At 36.2% G+C, this 20,689-nt stretch overlaps 7 protein-coding genes across 7 annotated transcripts; 3 read left to right on the top strand and 4 right to left on the bottom strand.

Moving 5' to 3' along the window:
* Positions 1–294: 294 nt before the first annotated feature.
* On the bottom strand, positions 295–4,406 carry EV154DRAFT_527395 (SacI homology domain-containing protein). The gene is made up of 14 exons (XM_051603485.1): positions 4,052–4,406; positions 3,712–3,991; positions 3,279–3,643; positions 2,294–3,214; positions 1,978–2,240; positions 1,816–1,915; positions 1,665–1,755; positions 1,554–1,608; positions 1,448–1,501; positions 1,288–1,397; positions 851–1,224; positions 735–782; positions 609–677; positions 295–552 (listed from the first exon to the last, which is right to left on the bottom strand). The coding sequence occupies exons 1-14, from the start codon at positions 4,275–4,277 to the stop codon at positions 368–370; spliced, it is 3,141 nt and encodes a 1,046-aa protein (XP_051451971.1). The 5' UTR covers positions 4,278–4,406; the 3' UTR covers positions 295–367.
* Positions 4,407–5,646, top strand: EV154DRAFT_527390 (etoposide-induced protein 2.4-domain-containing protein). Its single transcript, XM_051603484.1, has 5 exons — positions 4,407–4,538; positions 4,595–4,724; positions 4,804–5,048; positions 5,116–5,275; positions 5,338–5,646. The coding sequence occupies exons 1-5, from the start codon at positions 4,444–4,446 to the stop codon at positions 5,548–5,550; spliced, it is 843 nt and encodes a 280-aa protein (XP_051451970.1). The 5' UTR covers positions 4,407–4,443; the 3' UTR covers positions 5,551–5,646.
* EV154DRAFT_85525 (armadillo-type protein) lies at positions 5,419–7,931 on the top strand. The gene is made up of 3 exons (XM_051607810.1): positions 5,419–5,939; positions 6,001–6,653; positions 6,718–7,931. Exons 1-3 carry the CDS (start codon positions 5,660–5,662, stop codon positions 7,795–7,797), a joined length of 2,013 nt encoding a protein of 670 aa, XP_051451969.1. The 5' UTR covers positions 5,419–5,659; the 3' UTR covers positions 7,798–7,931.
* Positions 7,932–8,417: 486 nt separating this feature from the next.
* EV154DRAFT_527386 (uncharacterized protein) lies at positions 8,418–9,715 on the top strand. Its single transcript, XM_051603483.1, has 5 exons — positions 8,418–8,614; positions 8,674–8,743; positions 8,798–8,849; positions 8,910–8,992; positions 9,061–9,715. Exons 1-5 carry the CDS (start codon positions 8,594–8,596, stop codon positions 9,561–9,563), a joined length of 729 nt encoding a protein of 242 aa, XP_051451968.1. The 5' UTR covers positions 8,418–8,593; the 3' UTR covers positions 9,564–9,715.
* Positions 9,716–9,752: 37 nt separating this feature from the next.
* EV154DRAFT_527384 (uncharacterized protein) lies at positions 9,753–11,694 on the bottom strand. The gene is made up of 4 exons (XM_051603482.1): positions 10,808–11,694; positions 10,488–10,730; positions 10,092–10,380; positions 9,753–10,032 (listed from the first exon to the last, which is right to left on the bottom strand). Exons 1-4 carry the CDS (start codon positions 11,560–11,562, stop codon positions 9,811–9,813), a joined length of 1,509 nt encoding a protein of 502 aa, XP_051451967.1. The 5' UTR covers positions 11,563–11,694; the 3' UTR covers positions 9,753–9,810.
* A 2,953-nt stretch (positions 11,695–14,647) lies between these two features.
* On the bottom strand, positions 14,648–15,367 carry EV154DRAFT_527379 (cytochrome c oxidase, subunit VIa). The gene is made up of 3 exons (XM_051603481.1): positions 15,207–15,367; positions 15,098–15,146; positions 14,648–15,026 (listed from the first exon to the last, which is right to left on the bottom strand). The coding sequence occupies exons 1-3, from the start codon at positions 15,331–15,333 to the stop codon at positions 14,846–14,848; spliced, it is 357 nt and encodes a 118-aa protein (XP_051451966.1). The 5' UTR covers positions 15,334–15,367; the 3' UTR covers positions 14,648–14,845.
* A 2,165-nt stretch (positions 15,368–17,532) lies between these two features.
* EV154DRAFT_527377 (WD40-repeat-containing domain protein) lies at positions 17,533–20,211 on the bottom strand. Its single transcript, XM_051603480.1, has 5 exons — positions 20,191–20,211; positions 19,838–20,122; positions 19,679–19,760; positions 17,855–19,560; positions 17,533–17,779 (listed from the first exon to the last, which is right to left on the bottom strand). The coding sequence occupies exons 2-5, from the start codon at positions 19,980–19,982 to the stop codon at positions 17,679–17,681; spliced, it is 2,034 nt and encodes a 677-aa protein (XP_051451965.1). The 5' UTR covers positions 19,983–20,122; positions 20,191–20,211; the 3' UTR covers positions 17,533–17,678.
* Positions 20,212–20,689: the final 478 nt, after the last annotated feature.

Here is a 20,689-nt window from a genome sequence, read left to right as displayed (position 1 = left end):
AAATCTGAGGATTTTACCTTCTTACAACTCATTTTGTGCATAATCACATATCATCAGTCGGGTTGTAATTTTATAGCTATTGTCCTGATTGAAACATTTTTATATACTTAGTTACGGCTATAGTTAAACTTAAGCAAAGCTTCTGGATCAAAACCCAGTGGTTTTTATCACCCCCAGCTAATGTTATCCCAGTCAATTTTCTTTTTCACTGCCGCTTTTGAAGTAAGCTTTTTTTTTGGGAACATGAACATATTTTTTGTACGCAGTGTACGATTTTTTTTTTTTTTTTTTTTTTTTTTTTTTTTTTTTTTTTTTTTACATTTGAACTGATAATTTCTGAAAATAGTGTAAATACACTACTTTTTGATTATTGTTTATTATTCCAGAATCCAATAACACTTGATACGTTATTATTATTGCTGTTAGTAATGACCGAAGGCTTCTTTGCACCGTTCGTCACAGAAGGACTATAAACTGATATAGGGCTTAACGGTGTCCATTCGCTATCAGATTGAATTGAGCTAGGAAATTTCAAACTACTACCCCCTGCCACTAAAAAGATACATTGTCACTACCCGTGTTTTCGAAATACAATAAGTGATACTTACTTATAAAATCTTCTTCTTCTAAAAATGGATTCATGCCAGTGGATCGACTTTTATCAGCTTTTGGGAGTTCTAATCAAGGGGATTTAGCAGTTATTTTTAAATTTTGTCATTATGCATTTTTATTACCTGTGCCATCTTCCCACCATTTATTTGAATCAGTGCTCGGAGAAGGAACTACAGAAAAGGAAAGGTGATGGTGTTAATGGTTAGTAATATGATTTTCTTAAGAAAATACAACTCACATCCACTTGAATCAATCGAAATGTCCACAAGTGTATCTGCATATGAATCGGATAACTTCATTGAGGAACTACTAGTAGCAATTGGTTCACTGACCGTCATAGCTGATTTGGTGGAAATCGGTGCTGTAAGCTTGCGTTTCGGTAAGTCTGGTGGCGGTAATGCGCGAACTTCAATTGAACTTAGGCTTTGGTATAATTCTTTCTGCAACTTTACTTTAGCTTCCTTGTCCAAAGTGATAACATTTGCCTCAAACAATGCAAGGACCGGTCGATGATCCGACGTATATAATTCCGCGCGCGAATACTGAAGCTGCTTTAAATGTTTGCCTTTAAATAAAATACGATCTGTCCAACCAGGAATTCTCTGCTTTTCACTATTGACAGACACGCATATTTTCAGCTTGGATTCGTGTTTTGTGTACATGCATTTAAATTACCTTGAATCATACACGTCTGTTCCATTATCATATTTGTATGTTGGCAAAAATGTGATTATACCTTCTTTGTATCCTTCGAATACTCTGTGTTGACGCATTTCTCTTGTGAGCTATTGTATATTTTAATTGCATGATAAAACGCAAGATTGTTTCCATTTACCTGATCGTTCTTCAATAATGCATCGATATTACCATCCTTTGCATACAGTCGTGCCTACAGTATTTTTAGGTATAACTTCTCTCGTGCATCCAACCATTAAACGTACCTCTTCGTTGGGTAAGGATACTCGATAATTTAAATCACTGACCCAGATAACATTACTACATCAAATAATGTTAAAAGATGCGACAAGAAAAAAAGTCCATGGTACACTTACTCATGGCCACCAATTGTCTTTCCTCGCAAAAAACGAAGTCCCTCGTCGATGGTGTGAAAGTCTGCATTCCGATCATCAACATTTGAGTGCCCTACATGCAGAAAATAAGCAACAGAATTTTTTGATAAAAGTACATTCCCAATTTAGCTACCTGAGGCAAGATGAGCTGCAACAAAACAGAAACTTGTATCACCGTAATCCATTCGGATGGCTACTGCACCTTTGTTACCAGCAATACCCATGATTCCAGTCTATTTTTTTTCTTGTAAGTTGGGCTGTTATCTATTATGTTCCTTGTCTATATACAATTTACCTTTTTGATGGCAGTTTCGACATTCCTAATTTCTTCTACAATATTGGATTTAGCAAAAATGATAAGAGCTGCGCCTACTAGCTGGTTTGATCTTAATAAGGTATATTTGAATTTCCCTTCTGGTCTACTATTCAATGTGGACTCGATTTGTTGCTCCCAGATTTTTCTCTTGTCCGCATCTGTCGCCATCACCTGCTGTGGCGACAATTCAACTATTTCTTGGAACCCTACAACGTAAATATCGGGCTCTTCTTTATTACCCACTATACAAATAGAGTCAGAATCAAATTTGGTCACTTGTTGGGTGTTTCCTTACATTTAAAATGTTGAAGCAACCAAGGATCCAAAAGCTCGCCTTTAAAGCCTTTACCGTTCAAATTATAGGTCCCGCTAAATATAGTAATTTTCCGGTTGGTAGAGTATTCTTTCATACGCGTCGATAGTTGGCGGGTGACTGTATCGCTGATAGGATCATAAATTGTAATGGCTGCTTGATTTTCTAGCTTGCCTAATAGCTGATCAATGACTTCCTGCCGTGCTTTGTCTTGAAAATTGTTGATATAAAATCGATTGACAGATCGTGTAGCATCACTTAACACATTCATAAAGGTGACCTTGCCTGTTCGTGTAAAGGCGGATTTTAATGCACCTGTACCTGCATATATTTTTGAAAGTCCATCACCATTTTCTGCCCAAAGATGGGAATGTCGAGCCACAAAATGCTCCAGATTAATATTCGAGCGACTGTCTCTAAATCTATCTTGTAAATAATCGAGTAAGGCTCTTCTAGAAATTTCGTTTTGGACAAGATTGGTACGATCCAAACAATCCATACAATTGGTACGAAATACTCCTTTTTGTTTGCAGATGATTTGATTGTCATCGCTGTCCATGAGGAAAAATCCATAATCATCCATGACCCTTCGAATGTTCTTCATCAGAACTGCTACATTATCGTAATTTCCTCCTCTACACTCGGCGTGCAAATCAAAATTAACCATGCGCACGGTATCCTTGTTATAATCTAACTGGTTTACGGCCGTGTTGAATGCATTACTGAGTACAGATTCTCCTGCTGTAGCCTCCTTTTGGGATAACAAGTTGATGTTGCATACACAATTATAGCGATCTACTAACTCGTCAAAATGTCTTTTGACGGCTGGTTGTGTGGCTGCCTGTCCACGAGAGATCTGGATTTTATGTTGAACAAGTTGCATTCCTTGTTGCTCCCAAAATACTAGTGATATGATTAGTAAAACTGCAGTATATAATATATATAGATATGCATATATGTTGCTCACCTGGAACACTTCCTCTAATTTGAGTATATGAATAACATATCCTATCGGAATAGAGTATGGTTTCAGTTTCGACAAAATTGGCGACATGTCCATTATCATCTATTCCTCTTGTATTAAAACGAGTACCGGCACGTTGACAGCTAAGTTTAGAAATGACAGAGAGTTCGTACTTTTCGTTGTCTATATCGACAACTTCAACACCCACGTATCCGCGTATGGAAAACACTAAAAATCCGCCACGGTCAAGATCCATTTGTTTCTTTCTTTCTAATTTAGATCTAAAATCCAGCAACCCGGATATCAAAAATTGGTTCCATAAAAAATGCTGATCAAAAGAATGAACACCTAATGAGGCTACCGACGTACTAAAGACATAATGACGTCAGTGAATTAAGAGAGATATTTGTTTTTTTTACGTCTGTTTATGACATACCGAGCTTGCACTGTTTTTGTTAAATCAAAATCAGGTGTAAAATAAAAGTTGCCAATAGAAAATAATTTCTGTAATTGAGCGCACGGATGTTGTATGACAGTGCCAGTTTGGTCTCCCCAATTGTCGTCATTTTCAAAATCTTTACCGGGAAAATCCACAAGGTCGTCATATCTGGCAGAGGAGAGTGAATAAAATGAGACTGACTGAATTTTGTACACTTCTTCTCCAGCTCGTATTCTTCCGACTGAAACACAGTCTGTTACAATTGCAACAAAGCACTCTAAACGTTATTGGTTTCATGAGTCTAATCTATTGCCAGCACTTTTGTAAAATACTTTACCAGATTGAATGGTTATCAAACCCAAGCACCCAAAAACTGGACGCGAGTTCAATATACGCCATTTGGAATCTTCGAATTCTGAAGGTGCAAAAAGTTTAGCCATAGCTCTGTTATTAGAGCCAGCATATTCTTCAAAAACAAGTACACCGGAGGGTGCTTCTTCTAGTACCGTTGGGCGTAAAGCCAGTGCTCTAGGTGACTCTCTCAGCAATAAATGAGTTTGCATGGATACAAATGTATTAATGGAGAGAAAAAGGAAATAATTGTATTCTTGCTGATAGACTTAGTTTTTAAAAGTCCCTTTGGAAACCCTTTTCTTGTTTAAAACTCAAACTTTATGATTCTTATTTTTTTTCTTTTCAAGTACACTTTCCCTTCTTTTGTTTTTTATAATGTTAAAGATTGCACCATCTATACATTTCACTTATTTTATTAACGGGTTAAAACAGGCATTTAATTGGCCTCGTGTCATACACCTCATCACGACGTAACTATTTTTGCTGGCGTGTTATACTCTTTCCAAAGTATTCATTACCCATTTAGATCAAAAACAGTTCAATACACGCTCTTAAAAAGTATAGCATTAAACGGTGTAGCCTATTTGGGTATCCTTGTCTTGTTAGAGACTTTTTATAACACACCAGATCACCATTTATTCGGCTATTCATACACAGTAGGTGCTCTAATATGCACAACGTGTTGAGCAATGCATGTTAAATCCCTCCCCCTCCCCCTTTCTTTTTTCTTTTTAGGATTTGACAGGCTATCCACTATATTTGATATGTCTCGTATTCAATTCCAAGTTTTATGCCCAAATTGCACAAGGTCAACATCAACAACGCACTTCCGATAATTTGGATATTGTCACAACAGTCAATACCATTATATTGTATGGCAATTTCGCGTTATTTATCAGTCTATTAAAAAGTATACCTTATATTGGCGCTGTAGTTTCTTTTTCCATCTACTGCATTATCATGACATATTATTGCTTTGAGTAAGTGAAGATTCCAAAAAAAAAAAAAATTGTATATATCAACAAGGTTTTTTTTAACACAACTTAGGTACCGATGGGTTAACCAAGATTGGACAATTGAGCAAAGAATGGTTTATGCAGAACAGCATTGGGCTTATTATTTAGGGTTCGGTTTACCGGCTACAGTTATTACATTCTTTTTATCCACCTTGAGAGCAGGCGGTGTATACGCATTAGTATATCCAAGTGTAGGTCGACAATAACTCTTTTCAAAATAACTAGAATCTTAAAACTTGACTTTTAATTGCAGTTTATTATGATGGCTTCAGTAGCTGCGCCTGAACCCACCGCCGAAGTTCCATACTCCTCTCTTGAATTTGCTTTGCCGTTCCAAATTCCTGTGTTTTTAGGCGTTCGATTTATGAATAAGTGTATTATTCAAGTGATACGTACCGTGGGTGGATCTAGGGGAGAAACGCTTGTCGTAGACAAGCACAAGGACAATCTAGGCAAACTTGTGTAATAAAAAAAGAATTTGGACTGCTCTTTCGGGAATAACAGTCCTATTCCGTACCAAAGCAGTTTTTTTTTGGGTAATAAAATTTTCTTTTTTTCTTTCTGATATTAATACAATGCCTCGTGAAGAAAGAAAAGGACGTGCCAATAAGAAGAGAGGAAAGAAGGGAGGAAAGAAGGAGGAAGATACCCCAGCAGCCATTTCTATCACTCCTGGAGAAGAATCTGCTGTACAAAAGACTTCAACTCCCGTTACACATGACGGTCCAGCAGGAATCGTATTCAACGATCAACATTTCCAAGCTGCTCATTTCGGTGAAGTAGACGAAGAAATTCTTGGTTACTTCAAAAACGTGGAACAAACTTTAGACGATCCTCATTTTGAATCTGGCGAAGGTATAAAAACGAGGCTGTTCAGACTTTAATTGACATAAACTAACTTTTTTTCCTGTTGTAGATCAAAGACTTTTTGTTGAGAATGTATATACTGAAGTTGACGGTAATGAATTCCGTCTCTCCACCAATTACTCTTGTTCTTTAATTCTGGAAAAATTGCTGAAAGTGTCTGATAGCTTTCAACTTCGTGTGTTTATGGATAAACTGAGTGGAAAATCCGTCGAATTATTTGCTCATCGTTTCGCTTCTCACGTCTGTCAAACTTTATTGACTTTGGCTGCTGATGTTGTTGAACGTGAACAATTAGAAGGTGTTTCTGACCCTTCTCCTACAAAGGATGGTGAAGGAGAGCTTTTATCAATGGAAAAATTGATTCTCGGTGTCTGCGAAGATATCAAGCCTCATGTCGGTGGTCTTATCTCTCAACAATTTGCTTCTCATGACATTCGTATTTTACTCTACGTATTGGCTGGTAAGAGAATTGATGAATCTAACGATGTGAAGGGTACTTTAAGAAGTAAGAAGTCTACTGCTTATAAAAAGGAAAACAACGATACTTTCACAAGATCAAATGTTCGTTTATCCGCTACCAGAAAGGTGCCTGATTCCTTCAAGGCTATGTTTAGAACCCTTACTACCGAATTAGCTATCAATATGTCCGAAACTGAAGTCCGTACATTATCTGTTCACAAGGTTGCTAACCCAGTTCTTCAGGTAATAATTTAATTGACGATGTCATGATTTAATGTACTATAACTCATGAATTTTCTTACAATAGCTTTTATTGGAAATGCAAGAGGATGATAAAGAGGGACAAAAGGCAAAGAATATTCTCATCGATCGTATTTTATGGGGTATAGTCACTGATATTGACTCCAAGGAAGAAAATAAGGATAGAGATGCTTGGTTTGAAACTATGATTCGTGATCCTGTCGGTTCTCATCTTTTGGAAGTCATTGTTAAATGTGCTCCTGATGCTATTTTCAGAAAGATCTTCAAGACCTACTTGAAGGGAAAGCTTGAAAAGTTCAGTATGCATCCTATTTCCAACTTTGTTATTCAGCATTTAATCACCAACGTCAGAAAGACAAAACAATTAGACCAAATGATGAGTGAATTGGGTAAATCTTTTGAAAAATTGCTCAAGTTTGGTAAATATGGTGTCATCAGAAGTTTGGTCGATGCTTCGATTAAGTTAGAGACTTCTCAAAAGGAAGTTGTTGATGCTATCGCTGCTGCCTTACATATGCCTGAAGGTGCCGATCGCAAAGAGTTCGTCAACTGTTGTATGCGTATGTGGACAATTGAGCAATGGAATGAGGCTACGCAAGATGAAAAGATGGACCTTTACAAGTTCCATTTACAAGGTTCTTTGATCGTTCAAGGTATCATGAAGATGCAACCTGAAGTGAATGCTGTGGTTGTGAACAGTTTCTTATCTCAAAAGCCTGAAGTTGTGCATCGATGGTGTTTCTCTCCTGCTGGTTCCAGAGCTTTCGAATCCATTATTGCCTCCCCCAATGTTAACGCCAAGATGAAGAAGAAGATTATGCGTGATTTGTCAGGCAAATACACTACGCTTGCCAAAGATAAATTTGGTAGTCATATTCTCGATAAATGTTGGGCTGCTGCTGATATCGATACCAAGGAAAAGATTGCTGCTGAATTAGTCAAGCATGAACACGAGTTAGCCAGTCATTATATCGGTAAAAGTATTCTCTGGACTTGTAAGATTGATCAATACAAGAGAAGACATGACGAATGGATTGAAAGAGAGAAGGGCGCTGAGCGTAAGCGCGAAATGTTTAGAGAGATTCTTGATGATTCACCTTTAGAGAAGAAACCCAAGTTTGCATAAAGGAGAAGAAATTATATATAACGTGTGTACTATTGAATAAAATGATTTTTTTACTGTAAAAATTGGATATGATCAAGCATCATGTGTGGTATTTCATAACAGTGTAACACCTAATACGCATAAACTAGATGAAAAGACACAAATTGTTTATGATTTTCAACTGCCAACAGATGAATAGTATTCCATATGCTGGCAAACCCTTACCTCCACAGAAACAATGGCATCAATTGGTTGAAGGACGTGTTTCTTTATCAGTTTAAAAGTGTTATTATGAAGGAGTTTGTACTATAATGTAAATGGCTAAACAGGTTAGACGAGAGTAAATATATGGTACAAGGTAAAATAGAGATAAGTCTGTTCTTTTGATTGATGCATCTACTGTTCGATAATGGATGGCTTTGTCAAATTCAAAGAGCTCTTCATGCCAAGACATTGTAAAATGTTCAAGACATTACACAGTATTGAAGACATGCTTATGTGGGAGTCTACTGTGGAAAGTCTGTTGAACTGGACTGACAGTTGATGTAGTCAATAAAAAAACGTGTTTGTTCACAATCACAGTTTTCTGATTAGCACGAGCAGAGTTTAAAATCACATGCGGATTTTCAATCAAGGCAATCACATGGGGGAAGTACATAAGCACAGACAAAGTTGGGATTCGATTATTTATTAAAAGAGCATCATTTTTTTCACATGAAAATGAAGGAAAAGGGACTATAAAAGTAACTTTATTTTATCCACTCTCTTTTCTTTCTTTTTTTATCTACATTCTTCTACCTGAATAAAATATAATAAAATGCCTGCCTGGACCATTGCTGTATGTATATCATATTACTAAACTGGTATCATCATCATTTACTGATGCCCCTCATCTAGATCCCTGAAACCCCCTCTGCCACCTATGTTATTGTCAAGAACATCTCTGCCCAATCTTCAGAGAAGACTGGTAAATACATTTTATAAATTATACAAATATAAATTTGTCTAACGAGTTTTATAGTTAGAGAATTCTTTTTGTTCTGTGGTAAGATCACCGAGTTTGAATTGGTTGCGTAAGTTGTCAAGTATGAAACACATGGGCGGATCAATTACTAACTGTTTGTTGTTTCAAGTGATGACGATGAAGAACACCAAGTTGCCTTGATCCACTTTGAACGTGAGTCTGCTGCCAAGACCGCTACTCTTTTAAGCAATGGTGAGTACTAGCATTTTGTATTTATTTGTGTGTGTGTGTGTGCAAGCAGAAACTAACAGGTTGGATAGCCTTGATTGATGAATGCCATATCGTTGCTGCTCCTTATTTCGAAACTGCTACTGTAAATGAAGAGAAGGAAGTTGCTGAAAACGAAGCCAACACAACTACCCAGGAATCCAAGGCCAAGTCTAGAATTGTTGCGGAAATCTTGGCCAATGGTTACATCCTTCAAGATCAAGTCGTTGCTAAGGGTCTTGAATATGATTCTAAATACAGTTTCTCTACTCGTTTGACTGGTTACTTTACTACCCTTACTTCTAACGTCAAGTCTATTGATGAAAAGTATCGTATTTGGGACAAGGCTGTTGAAATTGACCACAAGTATAAGATCCAGGAAAAGGTCCAAAATGCCGCTGCTACTGCTCAAACTACCGCTACCGCCGCTCTTCAATCTCCTACCGGTCAAAAGGTTGAACGTATTGCCAGCCAAACTTTTGCTCAAATTGCCGCTGTTCACTTTGAAGCTAAAAAGATCCAAACTGAAAAGGCCGCACCTGTCGCTGTCGCCTAATTCTTTTCTTTATTTACATTTACCCCCCTTTTTTATACAACTCATCACTACCCATCTTCATATCTTCTTCAATAAATAAAAAAAAACGACTATTTTTAAACTAATTCTCCATGACAAATATATATCAGCGCTTGTCAAATTTGACCTTGACAACAAATGCCTAAAAAGTCAAATTACATAATGATCATTAGCCAATGAATTTTGTTCAAGTTTATTATAATAATTTTGTTTTTTTTTTTTTTTTCTGTTATGGACCAAATTTGACTGAAGATGCACAAGAAGTGGACAATGGTCTCTTCTGAGCGTATGAAAAGTGAACGTTTTCAAATGTCTTGTACTCATCCGCTTCTCTCCAGCAGGTTTGCAACCGTTCATGGTATTCAGAAGTAGAAATACCCCATGATTCAGATAATAAAGGACGAAGTGCTTGGTAATAGGCTTTCCAAGATTGCATAGTTAATTGTCCAAGCTATAAAATTAGGTCAGTCAAACCAGTAAAGCATTACATCCCAAATATGATACACTTACTTTTCCTGCCCATTGTCCTCCTGGACAAGAAACAAACATGGAAGATACTTGCATCAATTCACCCGTATTTAACAATCGTTCCTTTAATGTTCTGCCAATGTGTGGATCTTGATCGTTTTCCTTCATAAGATGGATTAATTGTTCATTGAACTCATGCGTACTAGGTCCGGGGCGGTGAATCTCGACATCGCCTTCTACCCATTCAATCCAACCATTGGGTTTTAAGATTCGGATTAACTCAGCTAATATATTGGACCATTTATCGGATTCAACACCTTGACCCATAAATCTATTCAATGTGTTTAGCCACAAATAATCACGTGCAAGATTTTTTTTTTTTTTTTTTTTTTTTTTTTTTTAGCTTTGTATATATATATATATATATATATATTTTACCTCATGAACACATAATCAAACGTGTTATCTTCAAAAGGTAATGGATTCAAGATATTGCATTGATAAAAAGCACAGTTTGTTGGCTTGATTTCTTTCGGATAGATAGGTGTAATGTCCACACCAATCACGGTTGATTTAGGGTACTCACCCGCAATTTCCATTGCCCAAGAACCAGGACCACAACCAACATCCAATACACGACCTCCTTTTCTTAGGACTTCGCTGACAGGTGCCAAATAGTTTCTATTTCGGTTTTTTTTTTTTTTTTTTTTTTTTTTAGACTTTCTTTTTGAATTTTTTACAGCAAAATAAAATGTTACCCTTGAATAGCAAATCGAATCATGAAATGCTGTAGATGCAGACGATCAATTTCTTCATCATCGCAAGGTAGCAAATAGTTTGAACCAGTGACTTGATGATATTTTCGTTTACCCTGCAACTTATACGAATTTACTTGCTGCTGTTGCGTTAACAACTTGAGTTGAGTATAATTTAAACTGTTTCTATTGCTGTTGGTTAACCGTCGAGAAGACATATCTAAACTCTGTCTAGAGAAGGATTCATTATCGTAAGGAAGCTGCTGACATGGTCTTTTGTCAATAGACTTGATGGAAGGAGGTGCTAATGGGTGAATGTAATGAGGTTGTTGCGAATTAAATGAGGAGGAGGACGAGTTCGTGTTGGTATTATTAGGTGAATTATTATTATTATTATTAGTACTTGTTAAATTAAGGGTATTATTAGGGATTGATGTTGTTGCTGCAGCTGCAGTTGATGGCGTTGATGTATCAATACAACTGTTATTCCGAGGTAAACTATTTTTGTTATGCCTGTTGAAAAATCGTGAAAATGCCTTCCTGTGGTTAATATTTAAGGAAGTAACGGCCGCTGGTGATGATTGCTTTCTTGGTTTGATACGGTTATGATCGTTGGCTATTGTTGGTAAAGGGTATTGACGTTTATAAGGCTCGTCTTTTTTGTTGGTGTGCCACTGGCGCATGTTGTCAAGACAAGGATCATCATTGATTGTTGCAGATGAACTACTTCGATCTAATCGCGAAGTCTGATTACCCATGAAAGAAATTAAATCACAAAAAAAAAAAGGAAAAAAAAAGAGAGAGGGAAAACGTAGTCCTTTCAAAGTTACATATGAAGTTAATTTAGTTATTTAAGCCAGACATCTATTGGTACAACATCAAAGTGACTTTATTTGGAACTTTCATTTCGATAATCTATTCCGCTTTACCAAACTGATAAATAAACTGCTGGGCAAATAATTATTTTAGAGTTTTGTTATGAGTAGCAGCTATTTGTAATGCGGATAAAGTAGACAAAAATCGAGTCAAATATTTTGAATAATCTAAAATAGGTAAACATCCCTTCAGCCCAATGTGACAATCCATAATATCTAGTGTGTCACTGATAAACCACGAATCATGAGTTTGTTACACCCTTAACTTGTATCCTGGTAATCCCAAACTCGCTGCTCCAAGATATTAGTGATAACGACCAGCGTGGCATGTCTCAATTAAGCCGTCTACACGAGTCAATTCGATGTCATGTATTACATTCCGTTCGTATAACGCTGATTCTAGTGATTATTAATAGAGTGGGGGGTGAGTTTATGTGAGGCTGAATTCCGTCTTAAGTAAACTATTATTTTTCCCACCATATAAAAAAATACAAGGTACACAAGACATCAAGTAATTTGAAACATAAAAACTTTATTTCCCACCACATTCCTATACATCCATATTTGATGTGCTACATATCGAAGCAAGTTCAGAAGAGAGCACAATCAATTCGGGCATTTAGCCAGGCACAACATTGGTACAACAACAACAGCCCTGCCAGTTAAGACACCGCGAGCTTATCATCAACTCCGCGTGCACAACCAAAAAAATTTTCATTTTCATTATTTGATAAATTCAGCTTTTAATCAGAAAGGTGTTTCCACCAGGGCGCTCTATAATCAACTGACGTGTTCATCCGAATACCCGTTTTCATCATCTGAAAAATATAAATGTTGCAGTGCCGTAGCATCTGCGAACAGATCATTTTCCTACTGATTGGTAAAGAAACAACACATTTGCAAACTTAATTTGCGCTTTTATACTTTTTTCGGAGGCTAAAAAATATTTTAAAAAAAATTATTACATAGTCACAGGACTGTCGAAATTTAACAAAGCCAAATTGGTTTATAAATTTTTGAGGGACTCTTATCCAATCATAGAAGTTGAAACTCATATCAAAACTGTAGATCATAAAGAAACAAGTTACTGAATTTACATATTTTGCACATCCATGTCCTTTATCGATGTTACGTTTACTTATGACGATAGCTTCTTATGAAGAATTGAGGTATGCATAGTGCAAACATATGATCGGATACTTTGGCTGCTCCAAGAGCCTATTATACTTTATCGCCTTTCAGTATATACAAAAATATCACTATTTACGCAGTAGGTACTGTCTAGACGTGTAATATACTTACTTATAAAGTCTCGTTTAATCTTTCTTTGATATTCTTGCACAAAGTTTTAATTAAACGAGCCTAAAAGGGTAAGCGAGTGACAATTGAATTCAGTTTTTCACTACGATTTTATCCGTAACTATTTATTATTAAAATCGTTGTTTGCTGTATATTCTAGTTTCCAAATCTCTAGAACAACCAAGAGTCTCAATCTTACAATGTGACTATGCGCGTCTTTACCTGTCTTTAAAGAAAAAATAGTTATTCCTGAGAGACTAGTTAGTGCACGACTTGTTAGGTATTTATTACCATTCTCACATTTTTATGTCCATTATCAGAAACAGTTTTAAAAAACCATCATTTTTACAGAGGCTAATTGTTGTAATTTCTTAAATGTCTTTTGAATACTTTTAGTGCACTCTATAGGTTTTATTGAGATAAATTGCTTCGTGTCGATAAATAATAACTGCGATAAATGGATGATGAAGCGTCATCTACTTCGATTGGTAAACTGAAAGACTAAATATGTATTTTCTTTTGAAATACGGTTTCTGATATGTGTCTGGCTTCTTAACTTTTGTTTAATTTGCTGACAATTTGTCACATACTAGGCCTTTAGAAAATACGGCAAGTCTTCACTTTGTTTTTGAATAGCAAAATATAAATCAAAGAGAGTTTAAGGCAAATATAAATTTGACATTGTAGAAGCAAGATAACGTTACTTTGACACAATGTTAGAAGCTTGTCGATATAGTTTTGACAAATGAAGGATCTGCTGGTGCTTTGTACTTAATCAACATCCTTTTCCCATGAAGATCAAACTTTGGATAATAGCCATTAGATTATCATAAAAAAAGGTTACCCTCTCAGTATCATCAAACGCTTTCTGTTAGAAGTCCGGATATTTACTGTTTGTGCTCGATCATACATGGGTTCACTTCTAGATAAGGACTTAAAATCAAAAAGTAAATGATTGTTTATTTTTAGAGTTTATTTGAATATATTTTTTCAGAATTGTATCTGGCAAGAGTGCTGAAAGGTAAGCATATAAATGTCTTTTATCGTCACATTTATGGTCCGCGTAAGTAAAAGCATAAATTCATAATAGTGGAAAGGGAAGTATATTCCCTTCTGTTTTCCATTTATACCAAAGTAAAACTAATGAATATTATTATTAGTATGTCAGAACAACATGCATGGGCAAAAAAAAACCTTATTTGAATTCTAGTCAAGAAGTGATGACTTTTTGTAAGGAAATGATAGTACCGGAAATATGTTTTCCCTGCCCCGGACAAATTTGATTTGACCGGACAGAATAAATGGTACGCCAAAGTATGGTGCGCGTATAATCACATAGTTTGAATGTCAAACCTCTGGCAATGTTATGTACCTTTCTTAGTGTAAGTGTGAATGGGTACCGAAGCCTGAAGTTCGAAATATATATAGGCACTAAAGTTTTAAGTTACTATGCTCAGCTTTAAAATGGGTGAGATATGTTATGAGAGCCCACGTTTGATACGACGATTGACTTTTAGACGTTATTTATAAATAACGTGGCAAACGCGCCTTTTTTTTTTTTTTTTTTTTTTTTTTTTTTTTGCATGAATTATGGAGTTGATAAAACACAGTTATAAGCCCAAGTGCTTGCATTTTACTCATAAGGTCGTATTTTTTTCAGGGCCGCAACGTTTAATATACCGTATTTACTATCCCCCCAAACATTTTGACAGCTTTGTACTCTATTTTTCTTTCTCTGACTACTGACTACAGGCCGTAAAATAAAAAAGGTTATATTCAATTTATTAAATAAAAAGGTTTCATTACAAAAACGGCCCGGGTTTTTCTATTAATTTTTTATGTCGGATAAAAACGAATGGCTCGAGATTTACTCTTGTTCGACAGAAAGGTTGACTTCAGGGTTGAAGAAGAGAGATTCCTTACCCCAGAAGAAAGATCTGGCACGGAAGTTAATGTAAGGATACAAGATCCATTCCTTAGGGTGGTGCTTTTGGTGTTCGTGATGTGCTTCATAAAGGTTATAAGCGTTGAAACTAGCAGCGGCAAGACTATATATATATATTAAAGAAGAATTAATAAAAAAAAAACGTTCAGGAAACGAGTCAATGTCATCAATTACCAAGGAATGGTAACAAAGATGGAGATCTTCTTCCAAGTACCAGCGGCCTCTGTACGTAAAAAAACAGGTTTAGTTGTGAGTGTGCATTGTTATTGTATGTTAAAATTACCAGCAGCGTGGTGCTTGATGGCATCACGTTGAGCAGTGAAACCACCATCAACGGCAGTGGATTGATAACGAACACCAGCACGCTTGATGGAGGCAACGACTTGAGAGTTGAGGATACGAGAGGCCATTTTGTTTAAAAAGTTAGTGTAAATATAAAGAAGCTTGTTATTTACCCCCCACAGAAAAATCCATAAGGCCACTTTTTTTTTTTTCCTTCCACCCCCGGCTTAGTCACGTGTTTGATTTTTCATGGGATTTGTCGGCCTGAAAAAAAAAGTGACGACATTAATAATACCATCGAATATTTTTTTTTTGGATAGCAAAACGTCTTTCTTTCTTGAACCTCCCGTTTCCCATATCAATGTTTTGATCTATGATAATGATTACCATGTTTACTAAAAACCAACCAACCAAAACTGGCATCTGTCAGACGGCCCTGGATGTGTATTTATTTGTACACAAACGATAAATATCTAAAATAGGACGCTTGCTTTGTTTTTGGATTCGTTCACCTTTAATGATAGACTAATGAAATTATTTAAGCTCCATTTTTTTTTTTCTTTTGGTTGCCACCGAGTAGTAATATTTCAGGGAAAAGAGACTTCTCTGGCTTTTTCTTTATATCCACTGTTTCATGTGCCCCCTTAGCATATGTACAGTAGACAGGACTTTCTCACATGTTAAATGTAGCGGGTCTCTTAGGGACAGCCAAATTTTCTTAGGGACAGCCAAATTTTCTTAGGGACAGCCATTTTTCTTAGGGACAGCCATTTTTCTTAGGGACAGCCATTTTTCTTAGGGACAGCCAGGGTGCGCGTAGTCGTAATGTTGGGATTATGATACTTTTATAGACATCAAGAGGTCAATACAACTTAACAGCTTGAAATATATACACATTTATTACAACGAACATAGTTTAAACCAGTATATGTATTTTAAAGCTAACTTTCAGCTTCTCGTTTGGACTTAACATTAATATTTCTGCGTAAGATTTAATTCAAACGAGCTCAAAGGCGAAAGAGTGATAATAGAATTGTCAAAATAAGTATAAATCGTTTGATGTATATTTATTTGTAATTTTTACATTGTTTTTGATTGTATATCCTTGTTCCCATGTCTACAGAACATCCAAACTATAGATCTTACGTTGCGACTACGTGCACTATGGCTGTCCCTAAGGAAAAATTGGCTGTCCCTAAGAAAAGCGTAAATGTAGTCTGAGTGCCCTTTTAATTTGTCCCCATATCAAAAGGCCTGATTTTAATGTCCTCTGACTTGAAAATAATTCAGCCAATTCAATGGTAAGCTCTTTTCAACCATCAACTAAATGTATAACGCAATCTCCTTTTTATTTTTGTCAAAATTACTTACGCATAATTTTTCCCGCTGCTTGAAAAATCAACACAGCGTAATCTGATGAGTCTACTAAAAACAGATCTTGTGCGCCAAAACAAGCTTCAACACAACCCAATCGTTTTCATTCTCCAGCATCCTATTTGATTATCTTGAACCGATTTGATAGCAAAGTGAAATTCTTAAATCTAGGAATTTCACCTTAGTCGAACGTAACTAAATTCCAAAAAATTGTATGTATGTTCCATTTTTATGACGTGGGAGTATGTAAAGATTGTACTTGTTTTTTTTATTGATGATCTGGCTAAAAAAAGTGTCTGTCCGTCAAACTTTATAACGAGTAAAAGATAATAATTTGACTCTATAACCTTGTAGAAACTTGAAGAAGATAGAACAAATATTGACGTCTTTGCATTCCAAATACTAAGAGTTCATACTACATGATTATCAGGCCATGTTTTTTTGGATGCTTTCTATTATCATAATGATAAAATTTTGTATTAAAATTTCGGCTTGCTTAAATGCTTCGACCATCAAATAAAGATATGTCGTAGCTAGAGTTGGACAAATATAAGTCAGAAGTATCAATGATAGAATATTCCAGATAAATGCATAACAATATTTTTAAAGCATCTGCAAGCAATTTATTAAAGAAAAAAAAAAAACTTAAATCAAATAGGATGTTTGACGAATTTTACTTCAGGCTGTTCGTTGTACTTCATTTCATCATCATTTGTGATCAACAAATTTGGCCGTATATTTACTCGGAGCGAATTATGAGAGTCAAATCTAAAGTGAATAATCTTTTTTATAATATCGTCTTATTACACAGCTACATAATTTCTAACGAATGACGGGAAGACAACTATCAGCGTGTAATTCATGTTTATAAACAACGAGCATAAAAAAGTATCTTTTTTTTTTTCAACCTGGGCTAATTAAAACCTTCTGTAGTACATAGAGGTCTTCAATCCCGGTAATCTATTTTAAGTCAAAAGTTTCATTTTTTTAATGACAATTAAAAAAAAATTGATGTATATAAAAAAAAAATGATTTGAGGAAACAAGAGAGGATATGTATTCAGTGAATATTTAAAAAGTGTGATGAATAGAAAGATAATTTATGCATTGATAGGATCGTAACTCCAGATTCTTGCACGATTGTCACCAGAACCAGTAGCAAAAAGAGGTCTACCAGATGGACTAATTGCAACAGAGATGACTATCCGAAAAAAAAAAGAGAAGAGTTAGAAGGTTGTTATTTGAATCATTTCTACGTTCTATGTAGATAACATACCCGAGTTTTTATGACCTTGTAACATGAACTGTGTTTGACCAGTACGAGGATCCCAAAATTGAACACCACGATCTTTTGAGCCAGAGACAACCCAACGACCATCGGGGGTACAACCAACTGAAAGAACAAAGTCTTTATGGCCAGTAAAGGTCATCTTACAAGGACCTTTACTTCTATCTCTATTCATACCCATCCCACGACCTTCGTCTGTGCCCAATTGCCATAACTTTAAGGTCTTGTCTAAACTACCACTCACCAACATTTTACCATCGGGCATAAATGCAACAGAGTAAACACTGTCCTTGTGATCTTCTAATCTTTCGAACAATACGCCCGATTGGGTATCCCAAATTCTTACCATTTTATCGAGACTGGCAGCAGCAATGACACGACCATCAGGTGAAAAGGCAACACTTGTGACGCCAGGATCCTTTTGATCGTGATCTGTAATACGAAGTACATGAAGACATTTACCATCCGCCATACTCCAGATCCTTGCTGTACAATCACCCGAACCAGAAGCAATCATACGTCCATCACGACTGAAATCTAGTGAATAAATATCTTGTTGATGTCCAATTAGGATATTTCGAATGCGTTTCTTTTGAATATCCCAAATTCTGATTTGCATATCCTCAGCACCAGTAGCAAGGTAGTTGCCGTCAGGACTGAAACATACAGAACGAATATATAGATCACCTTCAATTTTGATATTATCGTCTTGAAGCACAGCCACTCTCTGAGAGGAAGCAACGTCGTAAATAAATGTAGCTCGATTACATCCGGCAGCAAGATATCTTCCATCCGCACTAAACTTAACACAACAAACAACACTTGCATGATCCAGGGTATGTACTAAATCAACCTTTAATTGACGACTCGTTTTGGGGTTAAATAATGCAAACCAATCTTGTCCTTCTACTTTCATATTGGCAGGTACACTTTCCGGATCAACATCGGCCAAACCACCTGGGGTATTGCTGACTGATGGGCTAGGAATAGGTACTTTATTGATCGTCGTTCGGTTGTTCTGTACCATAATGGGTGGTGTGGGTACAGAGGAAGACGAAGCTGAGCCTGATTTACGTTTGTTGTTAGGTGAATCTTGTTGAATAGCTGATGGTGTGGCGGTCACTGTAGCACTACCACCGCCACTGGTTCTAGAAGTAGATGGAGGATAATTACCATTATAACCATTACCCCACTGCTGTGGTTGCTGCTGTTGCTGTTGTTGAGGATGTGCAGATGTAGGTGGTGTGGGTATACCTCTACTTGGTGATTGACCATAATTTGATGGTTGTGGTGGCTGTGATCCATTCATATAACCTGGTGCGACAACAGGTACAGTGGTAGTAGGGGGAGGAGGAGGAGGTGCCTGAGCAGAAGAAGGATAATGTTGGGCTTGTTGAGGAAGTACATTGGGTGATTGTTGCTGTTGAATTTGTTCAGCCATCTGTGGAGGAGCGACAAGTCCAGGATTACCATGCGCATTCATAATACCTCCAAAGTAATTTGACCCAGGACCAATGTTGGGAGGAGGCTGTTGTTGCTGCTGCTGCTGCTGTTGTTGTTGTTGTTGCTGTTGTTGTTGCTGTTGCTGAGGATGAGGTGCTTGTACTTGAGGATGAGCTGGTTGAAGAGGTGCCATACCTGGATGACCGCGAGATTCAATCTGTTGACGAAGTCTGGCAATTTCATCTTCATAACTATTTTAAACATCAATATACAGTCACAAAATAACAACAACAAAAAACAACAACAATAACAACAACAACAGAACGAAAAAGAAAAAAAAAATGTACATAAAGAATTAAAAAGACTTACTGCTTCTTTTGATTTTGCTGGGTACGTTCCAGTTCAAGCAAACTTTGTTGAAAACTATTCATTTCTGATATCTGTTGGTTCACTACAAAGTAACATAAAAAAAAAAAAAAAAAAAATCAGAATATATATATATTTATCGGCGCTTGGTATTTCACTTACTTTTGTGTTCAAAGTCATCTCTTTGAGTTTTACAAACATACAATTCTTGTGCTAATTGGTCAAATTCACCTCTAATAGTGTCCAACATTTCGACGACACGGTTCTGTGGTGCTGGCACCATGGGACGATGATTGTATACTGACATGAAAGTTTTAATTGGGCTATATTTTAAAAGAGCTACTATAAGAAAAAGAAAGAAAGAGAGATTGCTTAGCTATTATGGATGAATAGAAAAACGCGCTTTTGTAGTAAAATGTAACAAGATGTAAAAAAATAATAATAATACTGCAAAAATAATAAGGGTAAAAAAAAAAAAAGACTCTATTTTTTTTTTTGTTAAATGGAATTCGAACCTTTTCTGTGTGTTCTTGTTTCTTGTGGTTTATTTCGACGTTTTTGCTTTTTTAAATCGTTGGGGAAGGGGCGGGGGTAATAATATAAAAGAGAAAAAGAAAGAGAAAGAGAGAGTGAAAGGGGAACCAAAAAAAAAAAAAAAAAAAAAAAAAAAAAAAAAAAAAGAAAATAGCGAGGGTGGTGCAGTTACCATTTGAGTGATATATGGCCCACCCATCTGGATGGCGCACAAGTCATTTTGATTGGCTAGTTAAACAACCCTTGACAACAGCTCGTTGGTAGCGCTAAAGTTGCTCATCATCAGGTTTCCTTATTAATCATGGCTGCACGACCACGAATATGGATTATAGTAAGGCCTGAACCACCCTTCATTTTTTCTTTTTTTTTGTGCTCCCTGGGAAGACTTTTACGATTTTGGGCGAGAGCGATTATGAATAAGGGTTGTTAATTTAAATAACTTTGTTGCGGCATGTCAGATTTGTCCATCTTTATTCTAGA

This window comes from Mucor mucedo, assembly GCF_025094135.1.
Source record: "Mucor mucedo strain NRRL 3635 chromosome Unknown EV154scaffold_163, whole genome shotgun sequence".
Classification (NCBI taxonomy): Eukaryota; Fungi; Mucoromycota; class Mucoromycetes; order Mucorales; family Mucoraceae; genus Mucor; species Mucor mucedo.
This window is presented reverse-complemented; position numbering and strand designations above follow the sequence as displayed.

What these genes read in the sequence shown, in the direction of transcription:
- EV154DRAFT_527377 (XM_051603480.1), bottom strand. Translation starts at nt 19,982, where the DNA reads ATGTCAGTATACAATCATCGTCCCATGGTGCCAGCACCACAGAACCGT. An exon ending in AGATGACTTTGAACACAAAA is followed by an intron (nt 19,761 to 19,837) that starts GTAAGTGAAATA and finishes GTTACTTTGTAG; the next exon opens with TGAACCAACAGATATCAGAA. An exon ending in CAGCAAAATCAAAAGAAGCA is followed by an intron (nt 19,561 to 19,678) that starts GTAAGTCTTTTT and finishes TGTTTAAAATAG; the next exon opens with TTATGAAGATGAAATTGCCA.
- EV154DRAFT_527379 (XM_051603481.1), bottom strand. Translation starts at nt 15,333, where the DNA reads ATGGCCTCTCGTATCCTCAACTCTCAAGTCGTTGCCTCCATCAAGCGT. An exon ending in CATCAAGCACCACGCTGCTG is followed by an intron (nt 15,147 to 15,206) that starts GTAATTTTAACA and finishes TTTTACGTACAG; the next exon opens with AGGCCGCTGGTACTTGGAAG. An exon ending in ATCTTTGTTACCATTCCTTG is followed by an intron (nt 15,027 to 15,097) that starts GTAATTGATGAC and finishes ATATATATATAG; the next exon opens with TCTTGCCGCTGCTAGTTTCA.
- EV154DRAFT_527384 (XM_051603482.1), bottom strand. Translation starts at nt 11,562, where the DNA reads ATGGGTAATCAGACTTCGCGATTAGATCGAAGTAGTTCATCTGCAACA. An exon ending in ATTCGATTTGCTATTCAAGG is followed by an intron (nt 10,731 to 10,807) that starts GTAACATTTTAT and finishes AAACCGAAATAG; the next exon opens with AAACTATTTGGCACCTGTCA. An exon ending in TTTGATTATGTGTTCATGAG is followed by an intron (nt 10,381 to 10,487) that starts GTAAAATATATA and finishes CACATTGAATAG; the next exon opens with ATTTATGGGTCAAGGTGTTG.
- EV154DRAFT_85525 (XM_051607810.1), top strand. Translation starts at nt 5,660, where the DNA reads ATGCCTCGTGAAGAAAGAAAAGGACGTGCCAATAAGAAGAGAGGAAAG. An exon ending in TCATTTTGAATCTGGCGAAG is followed by an intron (nt 5,940 to 6,000) that starts GTATAAAAACGA and finishes TTCCTGTTGTAG; the next exon opens with ATCAAAGACTTTTTGTTGAG. An exon ending in TTGCTAACCCAGTTCTTCAG is followed by an intron (nt 6,654 to 6,717) that starts GTAATAATTTAA and finishes TTCTTACAATAG; the next exon opens with CTTTTATTGGAAATGCAAGA.
- EV154DRAFT_527390 (XM_051603484.1), top strand. Translation starts at nt 4,444, where the DNA reads ATGTTAAAGATTGCACCATCTATACATTTCACTTATTTTATTAACGGG. An exon ending in TATTCGGCTATTCATACACA is followed by an intron (nt 4,725 to 4,803) that starts GTAGGTGCTCTA and finishes TTTTCTTTTTAG; the next exon opens with GATTTGACAGGCTATCCACT. An exon ending in ACGCATTAGTATATCCAAGT is followed by an intron (nt 5,276 to 5,337) that starts GTAGGTCGACAA and finishes TTTTAATTGCAG; the next exon opens with TTTATTATGATGGCTTCAGT.
- EV154DRAFT_527386 (XM_051603483.1), top strand. Translation starts at nt 8,594, where the DNA reads ATGCCTGCCTGGACCATTGCT. An exon ending in ACCGAGTTTGAATTGGTTGC is followed by an intron (nt 8,850 to 8,909) that starts GTAAGTTGTCAA and finishes TGTTGTTTCAAG; the next exon opens with TGATGACGATGAAGAACACC. An exon ending in CGCTACTCTTTTAAGCAATG is followed by an intron (nt 8,993 to 9,060) that starts GTGAGTACTAGC and finishes CAGGTTGGATAG; the next exon opens with CCTTGATTGATGAATGCCAT.
- EV154DRAFT_527395 (XM_051603485.1), bottom strand. Translation starts at nt 4,277, where the DNA reads ATGCAAACTCATTTATTGCTGAGAGAGTCACCTAGAGCACTGGCTTTA. An exon ending in ACAAAAACAGTGCAAGCTCG is followed by an intron (nt 3,644 to 3,711) that starts GTATGTCATAAA and finishes TTATGTCTTTAG; the next exon opens with TACGTCGGTAGCCTCATTAG. An exon ending in TGCAGCTCATCTTGCCTCAG is followed by an intron (nt 1,756 to 1,815) that starts GTAGCTAAATTG and finishes TTCTGCATGTAG; the next exon opens with GGCACTCAAATGTTGATGAT.